Here is an 11,218-nt window from a genome sequence, read left to right as displayed (position 1 = left end):
TCTGTCTGTCTGTCTGTCTGTCTGTCTGTCTGTCTGTCTGTCTGTCTGTCTGTCTGTCTGTTTGTGTCTGTTTGTGTCTGTTTGTTAACAAAATACCTTGTAACCCACTTGACAGAATTTTAATAAAACTTTTAGGAGTTAACCTGATTGAAAAGACTCAAAAACCACTGTAAGAATTTGACTAAAATTTGTTTTGGTAGTAGCTGAGAGTTGTCCTCAGCACATACAGATCCATAGAAATCTATGCTTAAAACTTTTGCATGCAATAAAWAAACATTTTAGTGGACAAAAAGCATTCCTTGAAAGAAACTACTTTCATGGCTACAGTAATTCCCATGTTAGAGTTTGGCTTTATTGAAGAAGGTTGTTGAATGTTAGAGTTTCAGTGAGTGATGTTTTTATTCATTTACATTCATTTTCTGCTTGATTTGTCTCCTCCAGCCCTCCTGAGCCCCCATTCCACTGGATGCCTCTGGACTGCCTGGAAAAGAACCGCAGCAGAACTCCTCTGCTGCCTGAGCCCACTGCCATGGACACACTGTACGAGCAGCTGAAGGTCAGTTTGGGTTTGGCTGAAAGAGGGATAAATTGAGAGTTACAATGGAGACGTGCCAGGCTGCAGCTGCACACAACAAACAAAATGTACTGAATCTTAAACATTATTTTGAGTTATTTTTGTGTACCCAAATAAAAAGAGAAAATTTTGATTTTCTATGAAAATGTAGTGTGAGACCTAAATGGCTTTGAAATTCACTGAAGAAGCTGAAACTGGGCCATTAAAGCTAAACAAATGAAGCAAAAGACTAGCTAAAATAAGAAAAATACTTGGTAAAAAGAGACAAACGCTTGATAAAAGCTAAAAAGAGCAAAACATAAACAAAACAATCAAAAAAGAAAAAAATAAGTAGGTCCTCTGGATGGGTTCTTCTTTAGTGAAACGTTTCGTCTCTCCTCCAAGAAACGTCTTCAGTCTGATGAGTTTCAGGTGAACTCAGCCTTATAAGCACTGCCTCCACATGGACAAACAGGTTAGTCACATGCAAAAGAGGGCCATCACCTAATAATAGGCTTGATTAGCTCTATTGTTCATAGAGGGTCATGTGCCCCATCACCTGAGTTATTGGTTCTGGATGCTTCGGCTGTGGTTATTTGGTGTTTTTTATGYGTTTGTAGTGAGTGCAAGCAGGRTTCAACGTCCCCTTGTTTTTCTCTCTCTTTCCCTATCTRTGTTGGGTATCATTGGCGCTCTGATTCACACCTTTTGCTGACATGCAGCCGAGTCATACTTGCAATAACAGCATTGTAGGAGGAGGATAACTGGACACGAAGGCCTCCACCTCTGTTTAATGGTGAACGGTTTTTCTTCACAAAGATGGCTTCCTTTACTTCTCTCTCAAACCAACGTTCCTCTCTATCAAGAATGAGAACATCTTCATCCCTGAAAGAGTGACCACTGGTCTGTAGATGAGTGTAAACGGCAGAGTCCTGACCTGTAGATGAGTGTAAACGGCAGAGTCCTGACCTGACGAAGTAGCTCGTCTGTGCTGGCTCATTCCTTTGAACAGTGGCTGTTTTGTTTCTCCGATGTATAACTGATCAAAGTCATCCTGACACAGCAACATATACTATATAACTGTTTTTGCCAGGGAACTGGATCTTTGGGGTGAACTAATCTTTGTCGTAAAGTGTTTTGGGGTTTGAAAGCCACTGGGTCATCATGTTTAGAGAATAAACGTCTCAGTTTCTGTGAAACTCCTGCCACATATGGAACGATGACTGGTTTGGGTCTGGGTTTAGGGTCTTCATTTTCACCTGGTTGTTGGCTGGAATCCTGTTTGGGTTTCTTGTCTGCTTTCAGAAAAGCCCAGGCTATTTTTTTCTTTTTTGATTTTTTTTACCTGGATTGCTGAGATGCAACAGGATGTAAACAAAATAATGTTTGCTAAAAGTTGAAAATCACTTCATATCAAAAGGACAGCTAAATGTAGCAGAGGGTTAACTTAAAGCTAGAAGCTAAATGTAGCAAAAGGCTAGTTAAATGAAGCAAATATTGCTAAAGTGAGCAAAACATCTGCCAAAGCAAAAGTTATCAAAAAGACAACTAAATGTAGCAAAGGGCTAACTACAGGCTTAGAAGTAAATTGTGTTAAAAGCTACCTAAAYGAAGCAACACTAGCTAAAAGGGCAAAAACACTTGTAAAAGTATCAAAAGTATAGCTAAATGTAGCAAAAGGTAAATGTACAAAAGTACAAAATAAAACCTAAAAGTACAAAAAGTTTAGCTAGAAACTAAAAGTAACAAAAGGCCAGCTAAATGAAGCAACGCTTGCTGAAAGGAGCACTTGCAGAAGCAAAACATATCAAAAGAACAGCTAAATGTAGCAAGCTAAAGGCTAACTATTATAAGAAGCCTCACTAGAAGATAAAAGTAGCAAAAGCCTAGCCAAAAACTAAGAAGCAAAATGGAAATTAAAAACCAATTAGCATAAAAAACAAGTATACAAAAAGATAAATGTTTTTGAATWTTTTTTTTTCTAATCTGAATGTTTTTCTGAAGGGAAATACAATGTATTTACATTGTATTTCAATTGAAATACAATAAAGTGTAAAGTTACAAAAAACAAAACTTTTAGCACACAGCTTCTGATTGAACTGAACCTGTTGATATGAGTGTCTAAAAGAACACAGAATGCTGACTCAGCATGAACAAAATGTATTGTTGTTAAAAGCAGTAATATAAAGAAGTTTATTTAAAAATTAAATTACCCTCCATATTTTCTGTTGCTTTCAGGACAAAATGTCCTTCCACAGGCACAGCATTCAGTGGTCTCAGCCGGGTCTGTATGTGGGCATCCTGAAACTGTGCAGCTCAGTCGACCAGATCCGGGTCCTGGTGCCTCAGAGGCTACCCAACCTGCTCTGCCACACGAGGGTCCGACACAACGCCCACGTGACCAGGTAACCCCGTTCGATTTAGTGATTTTATCACACRTGGCAGCTTTATATAAACTGAGCAAAAGCAAGACTTCAAGCTCACTCTGGCGTTTGTTTTGTGGGACTGCGTCGACGCCGGGGCGACAGGGAGGAGTGGGCTTGGCTGCAGAGTCATGTTTACACAGCCCACAACGGCAGCGTTCAGAACCAGCTGAGTGGCGAGGACGACAGCTCCGTGGAGAGCAGCGGCCTGGCAGAATTCATCAGGTCTCTGAGAGCGGCGATCACACACCTCCTGACGAAGCTCAACATCCCCCTCTACAGGGTAAACGTGGCGACAAACCAGAGCAGATTTTCTTTCTGAGTCGCACATTATAAATGTTATAAATTATAAAGTTTAGGTCATGATCTGGACTTGAACTCRGTTTAAAATGAGATGTTTCTGCCTCTCTGTGATCCTGGCAGGCATATCAGTATGGTGTGTACACGCAGGAGCTGCTGCAGTTTGGTGAAAACATTTCCATGCTGCTGCTTCTGCCACCCAGTGAGGACTTCAGCTCCAGTTACTGGCCTCTGGTGGGCACCAAGGAGCCCGGCCTCACCATGCCTCTGCAGACATTTGAACTGGGTGAGTGGAGAGATGTGACCACATCTCAGCAAAAAGAGCTTTTTCAAACTGGAACAACTGCTGTAAGCTTCGTGCTGAAAACTGTAACTCTTCTTCTCTCTCTCTCTCTTCGCTCTGCTGAAGTCCACTTCTGGACCTACGAGCGGGACTTCCTGTGCCAGTACTGCCAGGCCTGGGTAAGGCTGGAGCTGGACTCTCATCTGGCGCAGCAGGCTCAGCGTGAGGCTCTGGACACCAAGGAGCTGCAGGAAGCTCAAGAGCGCCTCAGCAACATCACTGAGCTTTTTCGTGTAAGCTCTTAATAACACCAAAACAATGAAAAGAAAGAAAGCAGACCAACTGGCTGTGTTTTATTATAAGTTTTATATTAAGATCATATTTAAAAGAAGTTGAGACCATTTTGGAAAACCTTCTACACGCTGTGATCTCGTGCAATATAGCGTGACGTCAGTAGTTCTGTTAGAACTCAACATGTGCTGAGGATCAGCTACTACCACATCCAACTTCAGCTCATTTCAATTCATTTATTTATTTAAAAAGGAMAATGCACGTTAATCAATATTCTGTGAATATAAATGTGCTGGAATTAGCACAACAGCTAATTTTCATCCGTAGTTCTGAGCAGATAAAAAGGTAACATCATAAAACAAGTGCACATAAAATACAAAATTCAACACTGCCCAACAAACACACAAACTCCTCAGTCTACAAGGTCTACAGTTAAATTATGTTACAACATGACTGATCTTCTTTCAGCCAAACTTTGTTTCTTTTTAAAAATGGAATAACTCACCATCTCTGATATTTGCAGGTAGTTCATAAGAGTGTTCCTCTGATTGACGTGACCTTTTTGACCAAACTCTGTTCTCCGTTTTGCGACAACACAGTCCCCTCTAGTTTGAGACCTAGATTTCATCCTAAATGTATATTTGTGAATAAAGTCATTTAAAGGTGGAGGAGCTCGTCCATTTAAGACCCTAAAAACAAGACTTAAATCACTGAATCTTTGATAATTTTCGAAGTTGAAGCCGTTTTTGTGTTTGCTAAGGTTGATTAGATGTGGCAGCCATCTTGAATTGAGATGACTCCACCAGGGGTAGTTGTACAGCCAATTTTTACTTTCAGCAAATTTCAATAAAATCCATCCAGTGGTTCAGGAGATATTTTGCTAACAGATGGGCAGCATCATCAGCAATAATTAAAGGCAGAGTTTTACAAACAGAGCAGTCCCAGCTGCTACCACACAGAATTATAGCTCATTATCTKTAAAACTAACAGAGTTACTGACAAGTTTTGGGTCAAAAACATTATCGTCCCTTTTGTTTTTCGTGTCAGGTTTTAAAGAGAAGTAGGGCGCATACCTGTACATACAGCACAAAAGTATTTGCTGATGTACTGTGATTGTTTTAATAAGGAGAATAAATTCACTTGTTGTTTTTCTTGTTTATCAGTGTCTGGATATGGTGTGGAGGGGTGCCCGCTGGATTATGGACTGCCTGCAGTGCGTCCGGTCCAAACAGTGGGTGGGGGCCGTGCCTCTAGGCCTGGTGATGGGAGGAGACCCCCCGCCGTGTCCTGATGGTGAAGAAGAAGAAGAAAAAAGACTGACCACCAGGCTGAAATGGGCCAATCGGATGCAAACGCAGAGWTGTGAGACAGGTAGTGCAGCAGCTCGGGTCTGTCTGTAGTTTTAGTGACGTTCGTCCTCATGACCTCGTATTTCTCTTTCAGAGAGTTCAGCCGGTGTGACTTCAACCCCCACTGCTGAGCTGTCCACTCCAGAAAGAGTCACAGTCGTCCCTGAGGAGGACCTGGTCTTAATGGAAGGTGTAGTTAAAGGAGGGTACCCAGTTGACATCAGCGCTCAGCCACCTGCAGACCTCGTTAATTTGGACTGTGCYAGCTCTCTGCTTGAATCAGGACTAGAACCCGCTGCCGTGGCCCAGTTTGAAGCTGGGTATYTAGTGTTGGGAACACAGGAATCCYACRGCAGGGAGACCAGCATCTCAGAGGTCATCCAGCCGATGGAGATCGCCGAGCTGGTGGACATCTTGCCCACGTTGAGTCTTATTGAAGAGGAGAATGCCACCGGCCCAACCTCACGCTCTGTAATGGACGTGCTGGAGAACTTCGGACTGGGTATCGGGGAGAGAAACGCCTCGTTCRACTTCAGGAGCTCGAGRTTGWTAAGCGGGGATGAAGCGCTGCCTCTGCCTCTCGAGACGCACTGTGAGGATACGGAGCAGAGGGAAGAAGAAGCTGCATCCGTTTGTGACTCTGCCCATTCTGTAGATGACGAGATGACTGCTCTGAGCTGGGACTTTCCTCGAGAGGATGAGAAGAAACGGGAGGCTGAGAGTCGAGGAACTTGTCTGCCTGTGAGAAGCCTGGTGGAGTGGGACAAACCCTCCAGCAGCTCATCCTGATACCAAACAAAAMATAAGAATTCTTAACATTTTTGACTTGAATTCTTTCCTCTCAGTTCAAAATAACTCCTGTGAACCCACTCGCCTCTATTATCTGATTGTTGTGCCTAATTTACCCACTGGAGCAAATCAACATTTCTCCTTTTGCACATTTCAGGAGCTGTCGTTTTATTTTTATAGAACATGCAGTTCACTAAACTCTGTTGGCTGTAAAATATTAGTGGTAATAATAAGCTGAAGTAGTAGTTGTGACTTCTAATTGCTCACTACACCCACACTGCTGCTTGTCTGAGCTGTAAAACTCAAATTAAGGGAGGGGGGATTTTTGAGCAAAATCGACTTTTTTAAGTTTTATACCATGTTATAATGCCATTCCCTCATCAAACACATACCCAGAGTTTTGCTTTGACTCATTCGTGCATGTTTGAGAAATCCTTGAATCTCCTGTGGTAACCATGTGGAGCTGGCTAAACGCTTACTGGTACAAAGCACCGCCCACTTATACAAAGCTCCTCCCTGGAGCTCAGTCTGCAAATGAGCTCCCACCCCACAGTGCACCCCTCCCCTGTATTGAAAACGTGCTGAAGTGGGAGTGTGAGAAACCAAGCCAGTTAAGATGAGGACACATTTGTGATTTGTGACAAAAATGGGTTTTATTCCCCAAAAGAATACTTTAAACAACTTTTACAGGGCCCTTAAAAGAGGTCAAATAAAGATAACTAGACTCAAGACAAATTCATGACTTAACATAACAGTACCTCAAAGTAACAACTCAAACAAAAATACACTGACCTGACCTACAACAAGCAAAAGGGGACTTGATTACTGTAGCAAAAAAAAAAAAAAAAAAACAGGTGAGGAGCTCAGGTGCTGAAGACAATATATAATGATGTTCTGGAGGTGCTCCGTGGACAACAAAGCCAACAATTGAAAGCTTTGTAAAGCTTTGTAAATATCACCAGACAAGTCAGTCAAACTAAAATATTTACTTTGCAGTTTGTTAAAAATGATCTTATTTATGTGATACATTGAAATATATCATTCTGTAATTTTGCTGGCAGGTACGAGCTGCTTTTGAAAAATATGAGTCCAATTATTTTGGTTCTATTTCAGTTGAATCTGATAAAGCTAGTAAGTGAAAATCCTGTATTAGAAATGTCTAGAGATAAAATGAGGAGCTCAGCAGGTTATCAGAATAAATTCCTTGCCACAGCTTTTAATCCTGCGTCTCTCTTCTCTGGCATGTTAGGATCAGTGAAAATCRTCAAGGTGAGCTGCAGGAAACAAAAAGACATCTGATGTTGTAACATTAAAGGAATGCTAAATGGAAATAAATTGTGAATACTGTAGTGACAACTTTTAAAAAGGCATTCAGGCAATCATTCTGGTCATTTAAGAATAAAATGATTTATAATATAGCATAAATCCAGCAGATACATCTTKATTTTCTGACAAGTCGAAGCATCATTGACATGCATCCTAACTTCATCATTCCTTAGGGAAATTCGTATCATCCACTTCCTTTCAGCTCTTGGATTTTCAACTCAAATGACCACAACCTGCAGCTTAAATTATGGATCCATGTTCTGATCATTCGTAGACGCATTGATGACGATTTACAAATTACTGGTGTGGTTGTTCATGTGTAGCCTTCAAATGTTGGGACAGTGTTTCCATGGTGAATAGTCAGCGCTCGCCAAGGAAACCAGCATCGTTTATTTCAACAAACGGCTCCGAGGACAACAGTGAGGTGGGTCGGCTCCTGATCCGCAGGTGCTCAGCTCAAACAGAAGTGATGAGAGACAGAATCCTTTTATAGATTTTTAAAAGTGCTTTCTGGCTGAAGGAGGTGTCAGCAGCCCTAAATAAGAGTAGCTAAGTGTTATTCTCATTTTTAGCTCTTCTGCTGCTTTGGAAACATGGAAAACAAAGATTTAGCTGATTTTAAGTGATGCTTAAGAAATTCATTAATGTGGGATTTTTTWAATGTATTTTACAATCTATTACTTGGTTTCAAATCCGAACATATTTTTAAAGTTGTGTCACATCAAATGTCAGTTCAGATTTAGAAAATATGTTTCATTGCTGTGAATTTTTGGAGATTGGGATAGTTTTAAGATGACAGAAATCTTCTTTGCGTTGTTAGCTCATCGTATAGACAGAATTTTATTCCATTTCTGCGAGCTGAGGTTGTTCGAGAGTTCGTGCAACAGGTAAGATATTAACTGCTCATAAACATTCCACAGAACCCCGCAGCAAGAGTTTTGAACTGTCCCTTTACGCTTCTGTCTGGTTTGCTGTGGTCTTTCAAAAGCTCCTCAACTTTAAATAATATTTACATCCATTCATCAGATTATTAGAACTTATAGCATCTTTGCACCTCTTTCATCCTTCAGCAGAAAAGGTTGTCCTTAGCAAAGGTCCTTAGTTTTTCTTGTRGAAAACGCAAAGGGGTGATCTTATTCGTATATGGAAGGGTTTGACTTTACTGCCCCCCAGTGGTGAGAAATGCAAACTACAACTGCATCCTGACAAAATCCTTCTCAGTTGTGTAATTTACAGCACATGCAGCTGCTTCAAWAAACATACTAAGACTATAGATGCAGTTGACGATAATTTCTATTTGCAGGGTTAAAACTTTCCCTAGTTTAGTTTGTTTTAGGGGTTAATCATGTGCGTCATTAAAGCGCCGCTCTGCGCCTCCGCCCGGACTGCGCATGCTCACTGTGGGAACGTGGAACGGTAATCAGCAGAACATAAAATTACAGCGAGAATATCAGGAGTGTGTGGGGGACTTTTTTTTCCCCTTTCAGTTTCTGTCACTGAATAATCGCCACACTAGAAAGCATTTAAAGCAGTTTCCTGAGATGTCTTCAGAAAATGCTGCGTCACTGGATGAAGGTACTGTCAGTGTTGTTTTTATTTTCAACTTTATTCTGACAGAGAAACCATTTTATCCATTTAAAATTTAAAAACCAAATATTCATCAGAAATATATTTGATATAGTTTTTCCTTTGTGTAATAATACATATAAGCCAGTTTGTTGATTATGTAGGGGTCACAGAGGGGGGATAAACATTTCCACCTGTCTTTGACCCTGGTCTCAAAAGACCTCCCTCAAAAAGATACATTTTATTTTCTTTAATAAACAAAATAATAACGTTCTTTATATTTTTGATTTACATTTTCTTTTAACTACAAGTTATCATTTTATAAATCAAAGTTACATAATGAAAGGAAAAACTATCTTTTTGCATATTAATAAAAAGAAAAACACACAAAAAGAATATTGTTCCAATGTTTCTTTATTTGTTTATGCAAATCTTTGTTTCAATCAACTGTTATTTCTCATGATGTGATGTGAATTAAAAAAACAGTGCATGTTTTGTGCAGGCTGTGAGACATCCTCCCCCTCAGCAGAGGCTGAACCTCTGAGGTTAGTTCTGTTGGGCCGSACCGGGACAGGAAGAAGCTCCTCGGGGAACACCCTCCTGGGAAGGCCAGCCTTCTGGGTGGAGCTGTCCCCCAGCTCCATCACCACAAGGTGCAGGAGGCAGACTGGGTCAGCCGGCGGGCGCAGCGTGTCTGTGATAGACACCCCGGGGTTCTTCCACACACACCTGTCCCCTCAGGAGGTCCTGGCGGAGGTGGGTCAGTGTGTGACCCTGTATTCTCCGGGCCCCCATGTCTTCTTGGTGACCCTGCCGCTCGGTAGGCTCACCCAGGAGGAGAGGGAGACCCTGGAGTGGATCAGGGTGAGGTTTGGGCCTGAAGTGTCCAGGTTCACCATGGTGCTGTTCACCTGGGGGGACCAGCTGCGAGGCAAGGGGGTCGAGGACTTCCTGCAAGAGAGTCCCGAGCTGTCGGAGTTCGTCAGCAGCTGCCAGGGAGGGTACCACATCTTCGACAACAGCAGCCAGGATGAGATGGCAAACTGCTCCCAACAAGTCACCCAACTTCTGAACAAGGCTGACCGGCTGGTGGCCATCAACGGAGGCCGTTGCTATAGCAACGAGATGTACAACGAGGCTGAGAATGTCCTGACGGAGGCACARGAGAGGATTCTGGACATTAGGAGTCACCGAGTGGAGTCTCATCCTAAGGAAACCAAAGATAAGGACGGGCACGGGGTAGAGTCAGAGAGGAGGAGGAGGGAGGAAGAGGAGGCCCGGAGGAGAGAAGAGAGGCTGTTCTGGTGCGAGCTGGTGACGGCGATAGGGAGGGGGGCGGCAGAGGGGGCGGGGATAATCAGCACGGACAAAGGAAAACCCSTGAAGAAGGTGAAGGTGGTCGAGAAGGCGGCGGCTCTGGCGGCGTCGCCTCTCTGCATCAAGTCTGCCGCAAAAGTGGTGGAAGGAGCAGTGAGAGAGGGGAGCAAAGTGTTCTCCAAACACAAAAAATCTCTGCTGCACTGAGGRGGAGAGGGGAGGAGAAAAAAGTTTTTATTCTAACCAGATGCTAAAAGAGCTGCAGATCAAGAGCACTGTAAAAGTGTGAAACAACAATGCATGCAAGCTGCACAACAAAACTTATGATGTTTTATTTAAAAAGTCATAAAATGTGTCCAAATCTTCGTGACGTTTCTTTTTTTATGGTGAAAAGAAAGACCACCCTYATGCAACATTGGGGTTCCTGCCTCCGTGTCTTTCTGAAATGAGTTGGATRATTCCACCACATCTGTGTTTTCTGACTTTCTCTCATTATTATCATTATGGAGGAATTCTGTCCCATTCTTTTAGACACTTGCTTCAGTTCATTCAGGTTTGCAGATGTTTTTTTCTGCTTCAGTCAGGATGAGGTCTGGACTTGGACTGGATCATTGCAACACCTTAATATTTTTATTTTTAAGCCTTTTTGCTGAGTTTAGGATCACTGTACCTGTTAGCATGAGTTTGGTCCAAGCTTCAGTCAGAAAAACTCACATTTGACTCTAGAGTACTTAGGTAAATAGAGGAGTTCATGGCCGAGGCCTCGAGGCTGAAAAACAAGCCTAAATAACTGACAGTTGYCTGTCAGTGCTGATTGCCGCTTTGTTTTTGTTAAACATGTTCCTCTGGATTATGGGTACACATCTGTACTTTGGTCTCATCTGTCCAAAGGACACTGTTCTTTGTCATGTTCTACTTGGATCAGGGATGGGCAACTGGCAGCCCACTGGCCACATCCATCCCATTATAGCCCCCCCAACCCAACTCACACACACACACACACACACACACACACACACAC

The 11,218-nt window shown here is 42.4% G+C and overlaps 2 protein-coding genes across 2 annotated transcripts in view; both read left to right on the top strand.

Annotated features, from left to right (window-relative positions):
• LOC106520701 (ankyrin repeat and fibronectin type-III domain-containing protein 1) overlaps positions 1 to 7,406 on the top strand; it is a 43,698-nt gene extending 36,292 nt beyond the window's left edge. The window contains exons 14-20 of the mRNA XM_014012920.1: positions 442 to 556; positions 2,792 to 2,958; positions 3,082 to 3,259; positions 3,400 to 3,562; positions 3,686 to 3,852; positions 5,014 to 5,221; positions 5,294 to 7,406. Of these exons, the coding sequence (XP_013868374.1) occupies positions 442 to 556; positions 2,792 to 2,958; positions 3,082 to 3,259; positions 3,400 to 3,562; positions 3,686 to 3,852; positions 5,014 to 5,221; positions 5,294 to 5,988 (1,693 nt within the window). The 3' untranslated portion in view covers positions 5,989 to 7,406. The remainder of the gene's footprint in view (positions 1 to 441; positions 557 to 2,791; positions 2,959 to 3,081; positions 3,260 to 3,399; positions 3,563 to 3,685; positions 3,853 to 5,013; positions 5,222 to 5,293) is intronic.
• A 1,376-nt stretch (positions 7,407 to 8,782) lies between these two features.
• LOC106520645 (GTPase IMAP family member 4) lies at positions 8,783 to 11,195 on the top strand. Its single transcript, XM_014012850.1, has 2 exons — positions 8,783 to 8,889; positions 9,383 to 11,195. Exons 1-2 carry the CDS (start codon positions 8,856 to 8,858, stop codon positions 10,402 to 10,404), a joined length of 1,056 nt encoding a protein of 351 aa, XP_013868304.1. The 5' UTR covers positions 8,783 to 8,855; the 3' UTR covers positions 10,405 to 11,195.
• The last annotated feature ends 23 nt before the right edge of the window (positions 11,196 to 11,218 follow it).

This window comes from Austrofundulus limnaeus, unplaced genomic scaffold (genome assembly GCF_001266775.1).
Source record: "Austrofundulus limnaeus strain Quisiro unplaced genomic scaffold, Austrofundulus_limnaeus-1.0 Scaffold96, whole genome shotgun sequence".
Taxonomy (NCBI): domain Eukaryota; kingdom Metazoa; phylum Chordata; class Actinopteri; order Cyprinodontiformes; family Rivulidae; genus Austrofundulus; species Austrofundulus limnaeus.
The sequence above is the reverse complement of the archived record's forward strand: the minus strand, read 5'-3'. Positions and strand labels throughout refer to the sequence as shown.